The sequence below is a fragment of the Suricata suricatta genome, chromosome 1 (assembly GCF_006229205.1).
Source record: "Suricata suricatta isolate VVHF042 chromosome 1, meerkat_22Aug2017_6uvM2_HiC, whole genome shotgun sequence".
Lineage (NCBI taxonomy): Eukaryota > Metazoa > Chordata > Mammalia > Carnivora > Herpestidae > Suricata > Suricata suricatta.
The window spans coordinates 127012118-127031947 of NC_043700.1; the positions used below are offsets into that span (position 1 = coordinate 127012118).

Here is a 19830-nt window from a genome sequence, read left to right on the forward strand (position 1 = left end):
GGCAGACTGAAGCAGGCTCCAGCTGTGAGCACAGAGCCCGATGCAGGGCTCAAGGTTACAAACTGTGAGATTATGACTTGAGCTGAAGTCGGATACTTAACCAACTGAACCACCCAGGTTTTGCGCTACCACCCCTCCCCCAACTCACACCTCTTGATCCATGGCAAAACTTTCCACCCAGATAATTGAACCAAATCCTTGGAAGTCATCCTGTACTCCTTCCTCAGCCCTCTTATATCCAAATTGTCAAAGCTTATCAGTTCTTCCCTCCCCCGCCCCCAATGCTTCTTAAAGGAGAGATTTAATCTCACAAGCCTTTATTTCTTATCTCACACTTACTCTTTGACATAGAACAATCCGGCTTCTGGACCAGTGCAGTTCTTGTTAAGGTCATTCTGTTTTGCCTTTCATGCCTGCCTACTAGTCTTCCTGTCTGGTCTTCCAGGATACCCTGAAGAGCACTTCTGAGTCTCTGCTTCGGAACCAAATGTAAGACAACTTAGGAAAGGAGAAATAATCATTTTAGTTTTCAGAGACAGATTTATTAACTTTATTAACTTTTATCTCCCATTGTGGAGTATTCTCAACTCATCAGACTTTTAAAGAACATTTACTTCATTTGCAGTATTAGATTGTTTAATTTCTATATATGAGCACAGACATAGTTTCTAAAACTTGCTTGAGAAATTAAAAAGAAATCAACAGATAGTACATTACATTCAATGCCTACCTTTAGAAGGCACTGAAGTTTTTGGTAATTGGAAACCAAGTCATTGGTTACTGCATAATAATATTACAGTATAATATTACAACCTGTGTAACTCTGGAAAATATAATGTAGTCAGCTGTTTTGATAAATTGTGCATATTGCTATTATACTTTTATTAATTTAGAAGGCAGTTAAGACTGTTAAGCAAATATTGAACTCCATCATGGATAGCGAACTGTTCTTGATGCTACTGGTATATAAAGTTTGAGAAAAAATGGAACATACCAAACAGTGTCATTAGCCAAAACATAAATGTAAAATAGTACATATCATTTAGTGCAATAGGGACAAAAATTATTCCATCTAAATATTTATTTTCCACTGAGGAGTTTAAAATTTTAGGAATTCTATTCATCAAAAATTGAAGATACATTTGGAAGAGATATTCTATATGTATAGATTCATGGAAATCTAAAATCAAATTTTGTATATTTCTTTAAATGGATTTTCTGGTCTAATGTTATACTAAAATTCACTCTTCTTGTTGAAGCCTTACTATGAATCATGCATCTTTTCACATTCCTCAAGCTGCAAGAGTCAATGTGAAAAAACAAAGCATATTTCAATAGGACATAATATCATTTTCTTTGATCCAGCTGCCGAATTAATAGAGAATGCACACACTGAAAGAAAATGCTATTTAAAGCTTTCAAATGAGGCATTTTCAACAAGACAGCAGAACACAGAGGGAAAAAGTGGAACAAAACCATATTGTATGCTTAATTAGGACAAAAGAAGTAGAAAACAAACACCAACTTGATGATTGTCAGATGGTTCAGAACATGACAGATACAGAAACAGTGTTAAATCAGGGCTCAGAAATGATTAGGAAAAACACATTTGCACGACTTAGATTTCTCATATCTGGTTCTCATCTCTTTTGAGATTCATATGTATAGAGGTCTTGATGTTGTCCAACATATTTTGACAAAAAGCATTCAGGATGTAAGTAAGTGGTGACTATTTGGGTGATGTTTGCCAGATCTAGCTATGTGTGTGGACTGACAGAAAATTGGAACAGAAATCAGAGTGGCAGGCTCAAATTTGTCACTAATGAAAATCTTTTGTAAGTGTTGAATTGTTCAACTTAACATTTCTGCAACCCATTAGAATTCCTCCATTACATCTTTCCCCGTAAGAGGGCATGCATTTTATTCCTGACTCTGCCACTAATTAACTCTGGGACCATGGACAAATCACCTGTGTGGTTTTTACATTCTCATTTGCAAATTGCAGAAGGGTGACACTAGATAACCTCTACACTCTCCGCCATTGCTAACATTCTATGATGCTGTTGAAGATGGGATTATTTTGAAGATTAAAGAAAGAATAAGTTCATACATTTTAATCAGTGGAGTATTACTTAAATATGTGACATAAAATGAAGTCACAAGAGAGCAAGTTGTACCTGTGGGGAATCAATTAGGGATTTAAATAGATACTGATTAAAGAGATCTACTCAGCAAAAAATCATGTTCAGCAGCAAGAACTCAAAAGAATGTCAGCAGAATCCATATTGTTCAATCCCAAGTTTATTATGTAGTATTGTACTCCTTTAGTGCTTTCTGGCAAAAACCCTATTTTATAGTTAAGTTTTAGATTTTTAAAAATGGAGAAAATGGAAGGAAATGCTGACATGATGTCTTACAGCAGGGAAGGGTAGACAGCTGAAATTGTTGAGGTAGTCGAAACCAATAAGCCATGTCACAACCCTGCTATGTAGCGTGATCATGTAATTATCTTCCAAGCGCTTGTGAGAGTAAAGGGCCTGAGGCTTGTTAGTAGCTAGAAGGACAACAAGCGAAAACTGGGATGATCTTGAGAAAAGTGAGACATACAATCACCCTATTGGCTTGTGTTTCTGTTTCTTATAGAGATGTTTACTTTAAATATTGTTTCATTATCTCTTAATTAATCTCTATTACCTTTTGCTCTGAATTATTCTTTAAGTTGGGTTTTAATCAAAGATCCACCCTTAATTAGTTATGTGACTTCAAAATATCTTAAGAATTTTTTTGAATCTTAGTTTCCTGATCTAAAGATTATTTAAAAGTGCATATATAAAGAACCTAGCACACAGTATCTTCTCAGGGGGAAAAATGACTTCTCTTAACTAGAGAACAGTTTTTCATTTATCAAACTCTTAAAGATAGTTGGGAAAGAGCATTAGAACTCTTTTTTTTCTTTTATTTCTTTCCCGTTTCCTTCTTTCCTTCCTTCCTTCCTCCCTCCCTCCCTCCCTCCCTCCCTCTCTTTCTTTTCTTTCTTTCTTTCTTTCTTTCTTTCTTTCTTTCTTTCTTTCTTTCTTTCTTTCTTTCTTTCTTTCTTTCAGTGTCACATCTATTCTGCACTTCCTTTTTGTTTTGTTTGTATACAATATCCATATTGGTATTGAGGATATTTTTTCTGTATTGTTCTACTTTTTTAGGTGCTATCTGGCATTAAAGTACTCCATCAAGTATCTATCTGGATCTTTCTGGCTGTGGTGGCAGTTTTGAGGTTTGGAAACCTTTATGGGGTTCAAAGTCATGCTTTTTATCATGCCCTTCTTGTTCTTTGCAAACTAAATTCTTCATTTGTTTCGTTTACAAGAAATAGAGAATTTCTTCCTCTTTTTGAACCTCTCTGAACACTTGACTTCGTTAATGTTACAATACATTATCCATGTATTTCTTTAAATGTTCCTTCTTTTTTGTCCTCTTTCTTCCCCTCCTTTTCCTCCTCCTACTCCTTCTTAGTGTACTTCTCTTCCTCTGGTCAACTTTTAAACTTTGGTGTCTGACAGGGTCCATTCTGGCCTTTTACTCTTCCTACCTGCATTTACTCTGTGGGTGACCTCATGCACTGTCAGGATTTCAACAAACGCCTCTTGCTAATAGTCTTGAATCTATACATCTTTAGCCAACAGCATTCCTATGATCATTAGATCATCTATTTAATTCTCAAATAGATCTCTGTATCCAGATAGCCCTTGGCTTACCTCTCTACCAATCTATCTCATTTCCCTTTTTCCATTCTCTGTCTTTTTAGATAGCTCTATAAATACCATAATTGTCCAGCTATTTAACTTAGTAATCTGGGAATCATTCTTCTTTCTCATTATACACATTTAATAATAAACAAAATTCTACCAATTTAATTTATTAATATTAAAATTAATAACTATCAATTAATATTTATTAATTCTTGAATCTGTATTTTCCATTCATCTTTACCTTCCATATTCTGGTCAGACCTTTTAATTTATTTTCTAGATCATGCATTAGCTTCCTAAATCTTTCTACTTTCAGTTGTGTCTTTCTTCAATCCAGCCATAGATTTGTCCATGCCATTTTCTTAAATTCTTCAGTGGCTTCTCCTCACCTTCAGGAAGAAGTCTTTCTTCATATCATGGTTCCCAGGACCATCCTTGATCTAGCCTTTGCCTAACCCATCTTCTCTAGGCACAGCTCTTATTGCTTCTGATGACATATGTCATATGTAACTATCAAGGATTTTCTTCCAGTTGTCTTTGCATGTGTGTCCACCCAAACAAACACGCATACACCACCAACACGACTAGGCTGTTTTCTAGGTTCTGTGCCTTTGGCCTGAGTCATCATCGTCTTCTTCTTCTTTTTGACAACATCCTTACCATCTTTTGCTCATGGAACTAGTACAGATGTCATCTATCATCTACTCCAAGAAGCAAAATATTTTCCTAGAGTTTTGTTAAGATTTCACTCTATTTCTCTATACCACATACATATTTTTTATAATGTTGTGTATTAATTTTCTGTTTTATATCAGTCCACTAAATTGTGAGCTCTTTGAGATCAACAGCCATATTATTAAGTTTTGAAGTTTCCGTTTTTAATATGGTCTGGTGTTTATTAGGTGATCTTTACTGAGTGAATGAGTTTAATAAACAAATAAATTAATTCTAATACTTACTAACTCAGTGATTATGTATTTGTCTATGTGTTATCTCATTTAATTAAAATATATATATAATAACATCAATATGAAATATATCTAATCCATATTAAGTTATTTTTATGTAATCCATATGAATTCATGGCTTGATGTCTATAAGAATTTCAAGCAAGGAAGTAGAGTCCAAAATCTAAAAATAACAGAAAGAGAATCTTCAGTCTCTTGAGAAATATTCAAAAGCATGCAAGTTACAAGCCTTAATAACTTTATATACATTATCTTTAATTTTATCTTATCCTTAATAATCTCACATCTCAAACTGTTCTAATCTAGTAAATTTTCCTTAAATATTCTCTAGGGTCCTTCTCTTTATCCTCAGTCCTTATTTCTTTTTTTGTTTACATTGTTACCTGATAAAAGAGAATCCTTCCTGTTTAATAAGAGTGAGAGACAACTGAGCAATAAAACACTAGCTACTCTTTAGAGGATGGAAGCAGAGAGTGTTATGGACAATTGCATCTAGTGATTGCTGTGCAAGCATATATATATGAATATGATATTATTCTCTTAGATTATTGGTTAATTCCTCTTTATATTTTTATGTAGAAGACATCTTTATATGCATGTACCCTTCCATTGCAGGTGATTGCCTTTCCTCTTAAAAAACCCACAACTCTGAACATGTAGCCCTTTCAGTCATAACTTTAATGCAAGTAATTTTTGCAGCCTTTTGGTTTGTTGAAAGGAAAAACCTTGGACTCAGTACTTTTTCTCTCTTTGTAGTCTGTTTGTGGTTAGAGTCTATGTACTTCATGCTTTATACACTACCAACAGCTGTATGATGAAGATCCAAGGAAAGCCTCTCTCAAAATAGTTTTGTGCTGAGAGAAAATGGCATTTATGCACTTTGGCAGGAACTGTACTCTTGAACCATGTTCAATTTTGAGACTTGAATGGAAAAATCCACCTCATGGAGAAGCCAGCCACATAAGATCCTGAGCTGAGTCTATTGTTAGAAGAAGAAAGAGGTGCCAGCAGTGCATAGAGCTCTGGGGACCACTGAGAGCTCGGGTACACTGTGTTTGGCAGAAGACGTCCCCTCAGCATTATAGGAAGAGGCAAAGCAGGAAACCTGCTACTTGGCAAAGGGTCTTTACATAACCAGAATTTAGCTTTGATTAGTTTATTTAGATGACAGTTTCACAAATAAAAAAACAAAACTGTTTACTCATTTACTCATTATGTCATAATACTCGTATAATTTGGGAATCCTTTATAACTTGGGGTAGAAGAGTCTGGCTTAGTCAAGTCCTGAGGACAGTGCCTAATCACACTGTCCCCTTACCTTTATGAAATTAGTGTTTCTGTATTCCCACTGGCATCATGGGATAGGGTGGGGTCTCATTTTGCTTATTAGTTCTTTCAGTAAAGACCACTCAGCCAGCCATGTTTGAATCATAATAGGTGGTTTAAAGCCTTCTGCTCCAGTGACAATTATAGAAGTTAAAGGAATGTTTAGCCTCATCAGTAGTTATTTGTCAATAATTCAGTATTGTGTTAAATTTCCTGACCACAAATTCTTTTATTTTCATATACAGATGTATGTGTGTATATGCTGTATATATAGCTGCATTATGTGAGGCTATGCCAGCATATCAGGACTACAATAAATATTCATGTCTGTCATGATTCAGGCCATAAGAGGTTCTGAATGCAATTAAGAAAGACTACTATAGTAGTAAGGTGCTACTCACTCGCCAACAACCTCTAGTAGAACCAGGAGCTATCTCTGAAAGTCTTGTCCAAAGCCTTCATAGGACAGCCATTTTTGAGGGATGCATGTTCATAGTCCTGAGTCACTTTATTAACTCCTTGAGTTCCTTACAACAAGTATCACTTTTGGAGTGATAAGCAAGATGAATTCTAGGGTCTGCTGTCTCATGGCACTAGAAATTGGTAGTTTTTATTTCATTCAGTCTATTGCCACCCAGTGGAGCTCCTTAGCCCCTTCTCCATCTACCTTATGGTGATATATTTTTCCAAGATTTTTTTTTCTTTCCATTTCTTGGCTTGAGGTAGAGCTACCATAGACCATCGTGATACATCTTTCCTATATGGAGATCTTATTCCTCTTCATCAGGAAGAAGAGATTAGGGAATCTATCTGAGACTGTCCTTCTTGGAAAGCACCTAGATTTATGAAAATCTCTCTTTTTTCCCATCCCTGCACTCTTCATATTAAGAGGAATACTAATACATAGGTCAGTCATGAAGGTCCTCTTGTATAATGTGTCCTAGAGAGGGCTAACCAAGGGGTCTCTCAGAGGTTTATAGTGACCCACTCTTCTATAAACGTCTGGCAGAGTCTTTTGCCTGAGGGGAGAAAATATAATTTAAATACTGAGCACACAGCTATATGTAAAGGTGTTTTATGATGCTTCACAAAAAATATAAAAGGCTGATTAGATCTAAATATGCCTTTATACTAGGGACAAGTACTATGGACTGTTGGACGATAGTAAAGACTCTTCTTCAAGAGGATCTGAGAATGGAGCAAAATCTTATCAGTGGAGGTGTAGTTTGGGTAGGGTTCTGTTATAGAGCAAGTGAATGGAGAAAATGGCTTCTGTATCCTTGTAATCTAATGTCTTTTTTGCTTTTTAAAGATTGGCTATATTAATTGCTTAGATTTGGTTTCTGAATCATAAGATTTGGGGAAGTGAACTCTCAGGATTTGGATTCTCCTGCTTTACTTCTGGCATATAAATGAATCCTTTGTAAGTCTGTGGAGATATTTTAACTTCTGCACCACTGCAATTACCCCCAAATTTATGTGAGATTCTCATCACCACCCAAATCAATGAATAGCAGGTTACTCCAATGTGCTGTAAAAGTTTAGTTATATTTGAGTTGTTACACAAAGTTTATTGTTTGTTTTTATTTGCAGCCTCCACCTCAGATATATGACAAACAGTTGGATGAAAGAGAACACACCATTGAAGAATGGAAAGGTGACTCTACCACTTAAATATACATTTTACTTTATTGAACTCAGAAAATATCTTCAAGGCATCTCCTTTTAAAGCAATTTGGTAACAGATGATTTTATAATCACTATTCTCAGACAGTTTTCAAAGTTCTTGAAACTTCATCTGTCTTTTCATACTAATAACAATATTGCATTTACTCAAGAATGGAAGAAATTAATCACTGATACTTTTTAAAATGGCAAATTGTCAATGTATTTGTTATGGTGGAGGGCATGCTTCAATTCAAAATTTCAGAATTACACATTCCATGTTTGTGTATAAAATTATCATATAAAATGGATAAAATTCTGCCTAAGATTACTTTAAACATTAGAAAATAAAACATATTTAATGTATGAATTCATTCATTTCATTTTTAGGACTTGAAAATCTAAATAGAAAATATATGTATCTAAATGGCTTATTTATCCTTCAAAGTAAGAAAATAATGAATAAATACATAGTTCATTTTTCTTGCACCAAAACTCTTCCAAACACATAATGTATGGTTAAGATCATACTTAGGGTGAAACAAAGTAGAAACTATGAAGAATTTTTAAACTATTATAAATAACTACAATGTAGAGATAAGCAAACATAGATCATAATAAACCATCTGGTCAAAATGGGGAGGAACATAAAAGGAAGATCTGAAAGGAAGAAATATTTTAGCTGCCCTGAAGGAATTAATCATTATAAATTGAGAAAAAGAAAAATGCCAGTATGGGGGCACATCGAGACAACAAAGGGTAGGTATAAGCAAAAAGTGTAATAAAGACAGCAAAGAGATTTAGACCAAGTAAACAAAGATACTTAATGACAGACAGAAAGGACTTAATTTGGTCTAAATAAGGACAAGAAGTCACTCTTAGGGATTTGTGAGTTGGTAGGTATTTAAGTGATAAATATCACTTAAAGACGAACATGGACTAAATTGGAAACCAGAGAAAAAAATCCTAGTAAAAGATAATGATTATATAAATTGCAACTCATTGCAAAGCAAGAATGAGTAGCACTGAATGATTTTTAGCCAAAAGGGGAAAATTAAAAGAAAAGAAGAAAGTTTAACTTTAGCAAAGTTTAATTCTAGCAAAGAAAGGGCCAGAAATGGATGCCATTTTGGAAATAAATATTATAATTGTTTTAATGTTGGGTTTTAGACAAGTTTAAGTTTACAAATCCAAGATTTGAGTCTGAAAAAAATGAAGAAGCAGTTGAGAAATTGTTGAAAAGTAATAAAGTCAGGAGAGTATGTGCATCTGTTAGGAAATGGATATAGAAGAAAACTATGCTCAAAACTGGGCCATTAAAGTTCTTAGGAGATAAAGTTCGATGGCGTCAGAAATCCCCCAAAGAATTCAGCACCAAGTAGAATATGTATCCTTCATACATTTGTTTGGTCAAATGCTTTATTGAGCGCTTACTTTTGCCAGGCTCTGTGCTTTTGCAAGAAAATATAGAAATAGAGTAGTAAAGGAATCCCAGTTGATTTTTAATTGACTCAATCCTATCAGAATGTTATTGTTTTTTATTAACTAATAAGTTTTCTCTGCATATTAAAGATAAATTTGTTTTTTAATGGCACTTATAACTATTTCTTACAGAACTTATCTACAAGGAGGTAATGAATTCGGAAGAAAAGACTAAAAATGGTGTTGTGAAGGGACAACCTTCTCCTTCAGGTACTCACTCTCAGTGAATAACTAATAAACCCATACTCGTGTATTTTTCTTGACTTTGAAAGAGGGATTGCAGCCAATAAAACTGCTAATAGAGCACATGCACTAATATCACATAAATATTTCTTTCTAGTGATTTTCATTCTATTCTTTTTGACATTGAGTGTGGCAATCATTTTGATCATAATGATTATTAATTATAATGACCAGGACAAGAACTTAAAACAGTTCTCTCAGGACTACTTTAAGATAATATGGAATCTTGAAGAAATGTTGACAAGGGCTGGTTAAAGGGTACCTGCTTCTCATCAAAATCCAGAGCCATCATGCCCCCTGACCACCATGTCAATGTAGAGGTCATGAATCCCTCCAGCCAAAACTTCTTTCCTCGGTCACTTGTGTTTGAATTCTTCCCAAGGTTGGTGTGTCAGTAGTTGAAGCATCTGCCAAGATGCATTCTGATTAAAATCAGCATGGAAAATGAAAGATTTTCCATGCTGATTTTACTTAGAATGGAAAATCTTTCAGTTTGCTGACAGAAGCACACACACGCTTGTACATATACTATACATATTTTGCTGATCCTAGTAATGTGCTGTACGATGATTTGAGATAATTTACTTACACTCAGTGCTACTATATTCTTCCTAAGACCTATGTTCTGAATATAAGGAAAATACATAAATATACACATAAAGAGTTTTAGAGGGGTGCCTGGGTGGCTCAGTGGGTTAATCGTCTGACTCTTGGTTTTGGCTCAGGTCATGATTGTGAGTTCGTGGGATTGAGCTCTGTGTAGGGCTCTGCATGACAGAATGGAGCCTGCTTTGGATTCTCTCTCTTCTATTCTCTCTGTCCCACCCTGCTCCCATGTGCACACTTGTGTACTCTCCTTCTCTTTCTCTTGCTTAAAAAAAAAAAGAGGTTTAGAAAATGTGATGGCTTATCTCTAACTTTAAACTATACTCAACTCATGCTAATAAGATTGTAGGTTCCAAATGATTAGTTTAGAGGAAAATGGATTTGATTCCCTACTGTTGATAAATAACTTTTTCCCCTGTGGACTTTAAATTGTTTCAGGAAAAAAGATGTAGGATGAATTAATCAATTCTTCATTCTTCTCATACTAATCTTTGAATAATTGGTTTGTACCCAAACCACTATGATATCCAAACAGATACAATTTAGTTAGGACATGTTTTTCTCATTTGAGAAATATCCAATTTTATCCCAAGTCGTTCATTTCCTCAAAGAGGGTGAAAAAAATCCTCGGAGTTGTCTGCCCCCCTTCTCATTCATCCTAGCATTTTGACAGATGCAGGTCTACAGAAGTGGTGCCTCACTCACCTGCATGTTCTGTCTGATTCTTATTCTGATTAAGAAACCAACAGCCTCAAGATGCTACCTCAAGGCAGAAGGACTCCTTGTTTTAAGGATTTCCATAATGGTCAGAACATGTTTTTCTATAATCATTAAGAAGTCAAAAAACCAGCATCCAGTGAAGGTGACCTAAGACTGCAGGCTTGGACTGGACTAAATTTTCTGTAGGGTCTCTTCTATTCATCTTTAATTCAAGTTACAATTTATTCATCTCCATTCCTTTTCACAAATGCTTGGGATCATGCCCCCCACTTCAAGGTACCCCATCTTCAGCTTGTTTCATGCTTTATATTCTTCATATTCCCCTCAACCTCAGCCAGGTCTCTGCAACAGTTAATCTGTGATGACATAAAGTCCACAGTTCTCTTTTCAATACTTTCACAACACTTCCACAAATATATTATTCCCATGACCAGTTTTGTGCAAACTGTATAGTTCAGGGAAGCCAGAAAAGGACTGAGGATGATACACGTGAGATTAATTAATCATTACGGGGATGGGATAAATGGTCTGCCATATGGAGAAAAATTTAAATATTTGGTAAAGAAATGAAGTTTGTATAAAATCAAGGCATAATTCTTTAATCATTAATACTATAATTCATATGCAAAAAGAAGGGGAGTACATATAGAAGTTTCTTTTAACTCAATAATGAGGGAGATGGAAGGATGGCAAAGAGAGTTCAATGAAAGTATGAGAAATTGAAATTTATGTAGTCTGTGGAAAAAAAGAATATTGAAATAAGAAAACTAAATTAACTCAAAACTTGTAAATGTTCTATAGGGCAGCCAAACCGATCTTTGTGGTTATCTTTTCTACTAGGCTATCTTTTCTATCTTTTTTACAGTGTATAAAGCATCCAGATTGTAATCAATTGAGAATATTTAGTCAAAGTTGTGTTCCGCAAAACTGTCAGATGACCCTGAGGTGGGCTTGTCAGAAAACGCTCCAGTGTGATATTAAAAGGTTGCATAGTCATCTCTTTTGCCCTAATCCCAAGTGTTGGATAGTATTCCTGAATAAGGCCTAAAGTTAGATATATAACTGCATGCTCTGACTAGGTAGACCAAAGTCTTGGCCAAGTAAATTCTCTTAAGTTTGCAAGAAACATACTTGGTGAATAAAACAAAAGGCTAGGTTATATAGCACTTTCTTATTTCTGGAAGGGCTGGGAAATAAATGCATTCCACTAAATAATTTAATGATAAATATAACCTAGTCTTAGAGAATTAGAATACTGGACCAAGGTGTATCAAATTGCTGCCAATTCAAATTCAATTTGTTTAAAAATTTTTAGTGTTTGTTTTCCAGAGAGAGAGAGAGACAGAGTGCAAGTGGAAGAGAGGCAGAGAGAGAGAGGGAAACACAAAATCTAAAATAGGCTCCAGCCTCCAAGCTGTCAGCACAAAGCCTGACACAGGGCTCAAACTCATGAAGTGAGATCATGACCTGAGCTGAAGTTGGACATTTAACCAACTGAGCCACCCAGGCGCCCCTAGATTCAGTGTGTTTAAAATCAAACACATCACCCTATTTAGATTCACCCACCCCAGTAGTAAGTTTTTCTCACAATTTCCCCATTTCTATTAATTGCAGATCTATTTTCTCAGCCTCCCACTCTGAAATCCCTGACTGATCCTTTATTCCACACTTACATTATCACTGACAGTCACTTTCTACATCTTAAAAATTCTGCTTGCTGGATGTCTTACATCTAATTGCCACCAGCCCTTTCCGTTAATACCACTATGATTAAAGTTGTCCTGAAGTAATCTTCCTGACTTTAGTCTCTGCCTAAACTGATCTTTCAAGACTATGGGCTCGGGAGTCCCACAGATGAGTGCTCTCCAGTGGCTTTGCGTCATGTGCAGTTTAAGTCTAATAACCTTGTGCCGGTATTGGTGGCTCTCGGTAATACACCCCAGCGTGCTCCACCTTTCACACTATACCTATTGTAGACTTCTGTGTTCACTATTTTACTTGACTGTGTCCCTGCCTTTTGGAATGATACCCATTCTAAGGTGTTTTGTTATCAAATGCCACCTTCTCCCAAAATAGTTTTTATATCTGTCCTAAAAGCTGTTTCATATTTTATCAAATAAGATCTTTCCTTATGAGTCTTAGTAGTCCCTTTGATTTATTCCATTATATGTTTATTTATTGATTTTGAGAGAGAGAGAGAAAGAATATGTGTGCATGGGGGAGGGGCAGAGAGAGAATTCCAAGTAAGCTTCACACTGTCAGCACAGAGTCTGATCTTATGAACTGTGAGATCATGATCTGAGCCAAAATCGAGTCAGATGCTTAACCAACTGAGCCTCCCAGACGCCCCAGTTCCTGTATTTTAAATATGGTTTAATAACTTATTGATTATAAATTAATTTGAGAAGAAAGAATGTATGTATCCATCTGTATACCATGCAGTGGATAAGTGTTGTGCCTTGCATACAATAGTAGCTTGATAAATATTTATTCATTTGAAAATTGATGCTCAGGTCCTTCCTTATCATGTTTCTCGGTGTTATTCCAAGGGTGGAATTCAAGACAGGATCATAGCTTTAATACAGTATGCAATTCAGTATGTCTTATGCTAGGAAATATTTACTCAACCTATTAATTGCCGTAAAGATACATGAGCCAAGTATCAGGTATACGAATTGGTGATATTGGTTTGGAGTTTGCCCATGCTTCAGATAAAGGTTTGCTTTCAAGTGGCAATTTGGTTATTTATTCATTCTGGGAAATGTATATTCCTAAATTTTTCGTGGACTTATGTAGTGTGTTAGTGATTAGCATACCACTTAAAACATGCCACTTAGGCTCTACCGACATGTGGGAAGGTGAGCCATTTTTTTAAGCCATTCTAACATATAGCAATCATGAATTGTACATATGCCCTAAATGATAGTTGACTGGCTTAACCAGTTTAAAGTTAAAATGATGTGGATTCAATCTTCCACTACATGATTCTAAAGGACAATATTCATGGCTTCATTGTGAGAAATCATCTGTGTACGACACATTACATGACATATTTACACAGGATATGTTTGTATGCGTCATGATGAACCACAGGACAGCCTCGTGCTGGGGCCGACTGGTAGCCCATAAGAGCCATTTGTGTACATCTCTCCCATCTGTGAGTTTATTGGCCTTATGTAAGTAGCTTGGAATCTACCAGGCAGGATTTAAGATGTGGAAATTGGCTCACTCTACAGAACAGGGCATTTCCCCCCCCTGGAGAACCAGTTGTTAAATTTTGATGGGCAAACCACTCTATATGTGTGTTTGTGTGTGTGTGCAGCTGATATGCATATATGCAGCAGACTGATGAAAGAAAATGCAATTACTAAGAAAACTTGAAAAGTCAGCTTTTATTCTATTCTTCATTGTATTCACCATTTCTCATTAATGTTTGCATATCATATTTATTTTGTAAATAGCCAGGATGAAGTAAGAGTACAACATAGACTCCCTTAATATTATTAAGTCATGGCCACACCAGGAGCCTGGAAGCAAGAGAATAAGTTAATGCAGTTTCTTAGTGACAAAATTGTTCTACTGCCCAAATGCATGTTTTAGTGATACTTTTAAAATGTAAATAGGAAGTTAAATGTGCATTTGAAGAATAATATACAGGTTTGAAATTTATTGATGGAATTGTTGTATATCAATAAGAAATAAATCTGCACTTCAGATACATTTCCAAATAAATAATTGTACTCCCTTCTGCTATCTGATTTCACTTGCATAGTGATTTATTTTCAAGAATAGCATGGCAGCTTACCTTCTGAATTTATTTGTAAAGACTGCTAAGGGAATAGCAGTCTCTGAATAGAAATTAATTTTCTTCTAGAGCATTTGTTATAAATGTTAGAGTTGGAACAAATATAGGAAGCCACCTAATACAAAAGTTCTTAGTCTGTTCACCATCCCTGTTCCACCCAAGAAGTAAGCCTCCTATAAGTAACAATGGCTCACCAAAATATATTTAGCGTCAGTACGGGTAGAGATTTTTCAGAATCTCTAAATGACAGACAGAACTACCCAGGTGATTTTAATATACAAGTCCCACCACCCGCTCACCATATTCCACCACATACTATGGCAATGGGTCATTCCCAATTATAGTCACTGATATAGTCCAATAGTTATTATTTTTTGTTTAAAAACCTCATGGTTCTTAGGTGGTTCAGTCAGTAAAGCATTTGACTTGGTTTTGGCTCAGGTCATGATTTCAGTTTTGTGGGTTCAAGCTTTATCCTGGCATTGTGAAGCCTGCTTGGAATTCTCTCTCTCTCTGTCTGTCTCTCTCTTCTCTGCCCCTCCCCCACTCACCATCTCTCTCAAAATAAATAAATAAACCTAAAAAAATTTAGAAACCTCAGCCCCAAACAAGTTGAGGTTCAAGATCATACATAAAGAGAAACATAAATCTCAGTGGTTTTTTTAAAAAAATTCCAGTACTTCTAATTCTCTGGACCTACTGCTTTGTGCACAGAAAATAATTTCCTTTAAAAAAAAAAAGCAGAACAGGGGCACCTGGGTGGCTCAGTTGGTGAAGCATCTGACTTCAGCACAGGTCATGATCTCATGGTTTGTGGGTTGAAGCCCCATATCGGGCTCTGTCCTGACAGTTCAGATCCTAAAGCCTGCTTTGGATTCTGACTCCCTCTCTTTCTGCCTCTTGCCTGTTCGTGCTCTGTTTCTCTCTCAAAAATAAATAAACATTAAAAAAAAATAAATAAGAATTTAAAATTTTTTAAAAAGCAGAACAACATTTTTCCTGAAATAATAAATATCTTTTGGCTACCTAACTTCTAGTTTGAAGAATTTCCATTAGCAGAACTTCTTTCCATAAAATGTATTTATTTATTTGCCAAGTAGCATTGAAAGTAGTTGCTGTTCCTCATTTGCAGCCATATTACTATTTTGTTACTTTTAATAGCATTTTTATTGACAAAACATTGCTATGCTTTATTAATAGGAAACTTTTTAAAAAACTTGGATTGCTGTGCTGGTTTCTCTGAAAACAATACAGAAGGTAGGGATGTTTCACATCACTAGGACATCCTGGGCAAGTGAATGTTATCATCAAATTCAAGTCAGCTCAATTCCATTTAAGAGATTTTCACAAACTGGCAGAAAATCAACAATTTGAAGCCAGGGTCCATGTCTTGACTCTTCTATTTGTGTTTGGTTTTATGGTTTACAAAATATATTTATAACCTATACAAAAAGAGACCTTAAAGGATCATCCAGTAAAGCCAGAAGTGGCTGCAGTCAAGAGGATATTTATTATAGTGCAATAGAAGAAGTCATATAGGAGCAAAGATTTTTCGTGTAATAATGAGGAACTGGTTGATGTTTAACAACCATCTTTTTAAAAATGTATTCTTATATTTAAAAAAATTTTTTAACATCGGTTTATTTTTGAGAGACACAGAGTGAGAGAGAGAGAGTGAGTTGGGGAGGAGCAGACGGAGAGTGAGACACAGAATCTAAAGCAGGCTCCAGGCTCTGAGCCATCAGCACAAAGCCTGATGCAGGGCTCAAACTCATGAACTATGAGATCATGACCTGAGCCAAAGTCAGATGCTTAACTGAGCCACTCAAGCACCACACCCCCATCTTTTTTTTTTTTTTAAAGACTGATTAATAGCATTTACCAATTTCTCTGGTGTACTTACTCTCACTGTGACTAATTTCAAGGTACTGATGTGACAGTAAAGAAAGCAGAGTTGGAAAGAGATGTTAACGTTAATACTTGGCTCTCAGAAGCCACTAAAAGCCAGCTCTAGCACGTGCTAGACAGTACACATGATTGTTTCATCGTAGCATTATACAGAAAAGACCCATCTTCATACAATAAGCAGATGTAATGGTAATTTTATAGAGGAAACATTAGAAGAGAGGACCTCTCTTAATGAATTTGTGCTATGAAAAATCAGGAGCAATAGTCTAGGAAACCATAGAAATACAGTTGATAAAGATTCTGAACATTGAATAACTGAATGCTAACTATAGAATTTGCATTCAACATTGATAAAATAAAGGGCAGGCCATTCCAACACAGAAGATAGCCAGCTGATGAACAAAGGGAGGAGAAAGACAACTACAACAAAATGATTTCCCTTAGTCAAAAATAGTTTAGCAGTTTCACTAGTTTCACAGAAGGGTGAAATTTGCTTTCCCTCACAAAACCTATCCAGAGGAATACACACAAAGGATACTCCGTGCTTTGTTAAACTGGGCACTTAATCTGTGCTGAACAGCAGAGATGGAGGAAGATAGGAGAAATGAAGAAGTTTGATGAAAGAAGTAAAAAAAAAAAGCACGGGAAACAAACATGAGGTAATCATGTAGCAAAACTATATATAATAGTGAGATGGCTCACATAGGATAACACCTAGAATGTTCCACAAATGTGATTATTAAAACAGATGCAGTGGGAGTGCTGTGTATTTTATAAGCATAATCTGCAGTGTGATCCCTTTTAAAATTTCAGTTCTGCTACCTTCATTCAGCATTATTTATGAATGTAAATTTGTGCGTTTCTGTGGGTATTTCCTCAATGTTCTTTGTATAATTTCTCTAGCTTCCCCATTGTTGTTGGTTTCTGTTTATTTGTAAACAACAAAGTGTTCTTAAAAGGGAGCCTCATCTAAGCTAAGTCCTATCTCACTCTTGTTTGATCAATACTCAACTGTAACTGTAACAATCAGAACACGTCCATATAACTAGCTCCAGCCAGGAGAGGAGAAAAACCCTATCTCAAGAGAAGACCAGGACTATTATGTAGAGATGCTTTTAAATTCTTTTTGATTTGTATTATGCCAGAACTTTATTTAAAAATTTTCAAACTGGTTATTTTGTTATAATTTAAATAAAGCACAATAACAAATCTTCCTCATTAACTTGGGTATTTTGGTTAATTATAACACTCATGAGATGTATATGTCATTATTTGAGCCATTTGGTCTCCAATCCATTGACATTGAGACTTCTTATTTATTCAACCATTTGTATTTCTATATACTGGCAATGAACAGAAAACAATTCCATTTACAATTACATTAAAAGGAATAAAATACAAATTTAACAAAAGAAGTGCAAATTTTTTACTCTGAAAAGTACAGAATATTGTTGAAAGAAATCAAATACCCAAATAATGGAAAAGCATTCCATCCATTCATTCACTGATTAGAAGATTTAATATTGTTAAGATGACAGTACTCTCCCAATTGATCTACAGATTAAACATAATACTCATCACAGTCACAGCTGCCTTTTTCTTTGCTGAAATTGACAGGCTGTTCTTAAAATTCACATGGAAATACAAGGGATACAGACTACCCAAAACAATCTTGAAAAAAAATAAAGGAGGATTCACACTTCTTGATTTCAGAATTTATCATACACTGCAGTGTTCATGACAATGTGGTATTTGCCTGAAGATACACATATAGATCAAGGAAATAAAATTAAGAATCCAGAAATAAGCCCTTACATTTACAAACAATCGATCTGTAGCAAGGATTTTAAGACAGCTCCATGGACAAAGGATTATCTTTTCAATAAATGGTGGTAGGACTGCTAGATATCTGTATGCAAGAGATTGAAGGTGAACTCTTACTTCATATAGTATATAAGAATAAATTCAAAATAGATCACAGACTTAAGGGTAAAAGCTAAAATTATAAAGCTCTTATGAGAAAACATAGGAGTAAATCTTCCTGATCATGGGTTAGGAAATGATTTCTTAGATATGACACTAAAAGCAGAGTTGCAAAAGGAAAAATAGATAAATTCAACTTCACCAAAATTAAAAACATGTGTGCTTCAAAACACACCATTAAGAAAGTAAAAAGATGATCTATGGAATAGGAGGAAAACCTTTGCAAATCTTATGTAGTAAGGGACTTTCTATCCTGAATACATAAAGAACTCTTACAACTCAGTAAAAAAAGAAAATAACAATTAAAAATGGCCTAGGATCTCCAAAGAAGGTATACAAATGGCCAACAAGTATGGAAAGATACTCAACATCATTAGACATTAAGCAAATACAAATCAAACCACAGTGAAATACCATTTAACATACACCAAGATGGCTAAGGAAAAAGGTCATGAGGAGTACGGGAGAGGAGGAGGGAAGATTGGGACTGCCATACACCGCCGGCAGGGATGTGAACCGGGATAGCCAATTTGGAAAACGGTTTTTCAGTTCCTCAAATGTTAACATAGAGTTATGCTATGACCCATCAACTCCAGTCTATAGGTTTAGAAGTAAAACCTTGCATGTGAATGTTTATAAAACACTATTCATAGTAGCCAAAAATAGAAACAAATGTCTACCAAATGCCCTTCAACTAATAAATAGGCAAACAAAAGTGACATATCCATACAATGGAATATATTTCAGTAGTAAAAAGGGATGAAGAATTGCTACATGCTATAGCATTAAGAACCTTGAAAACATCATGCTATGTGAAAGGAAAAAGCCACAAAAGTTGACATATTGGATGATTCCATATGTATGGTATTTCTTGTCTTTTTTATCCTAGCCATTCTGACAAGTGTAAGGTGATATGTCTTTGCAGTTTTGATTTGTATATCCCTGATGATTAGTGATGTTGAGCATCTTTTCATGTATTTATGGGTCATCTGTATGCTTTCTTTGGAAAAATGTCTATTCAGATTCTCTGCCCATTTTTTAATCAGATGGTTTGTTTTCTTGGTGTTGAGTCATATATGTTCTTTTTAGATATTTTTATGATTTATTAGATCTTTGTGATAACACTACTTTAGCTTATTTTAGATCTGTTATTTTTCACCATAATGTATCTTGCTCAGATAAAATATATTTGTTCAAATAAGAAAACATTTTTTCCACTTTTATTTGTTTATTTTTTTGACTATAACACAATTTATTTTTTAACATATGCAATTATTTTCCATCCTTTACAATACAGTAGTTACAATGACACTCCAAACAGAAAAGCAAAGTAAAAAATCAAAACACCAACTTCTATTTCATGTAATTAGACTTATACAGA

General features: G+C 35.1%; 1 protein-coding gene across 9 annotated transcripts in view; it reads left to right on the plus strand.

Moving 5' to 3' along the window:
- The window catches only part of MAPK10 (mitogen-activated protein kinase 10), a 298691-nt gene that overhangs the window by 271751 nt on the left and 7110 nt on the right, over nt 1-19830 (plus strand). For all 9 annotated transcript variants that reach the window (XM_029943666.1, XM_029943656.1, XM_029943612.1 and 6 more), the window contains 2 exons: nt 7631-7694; nt 9317-9394. In XM_029943666.1, coding sequence (XP_029799526.1) covers nt 7631-7694; nt 9317-9394 — 142 coding nt within the window. The remainder of the gene's footprint in view (nt 1-7630; nt 7695-9316; nt 9395-19830) is intronic.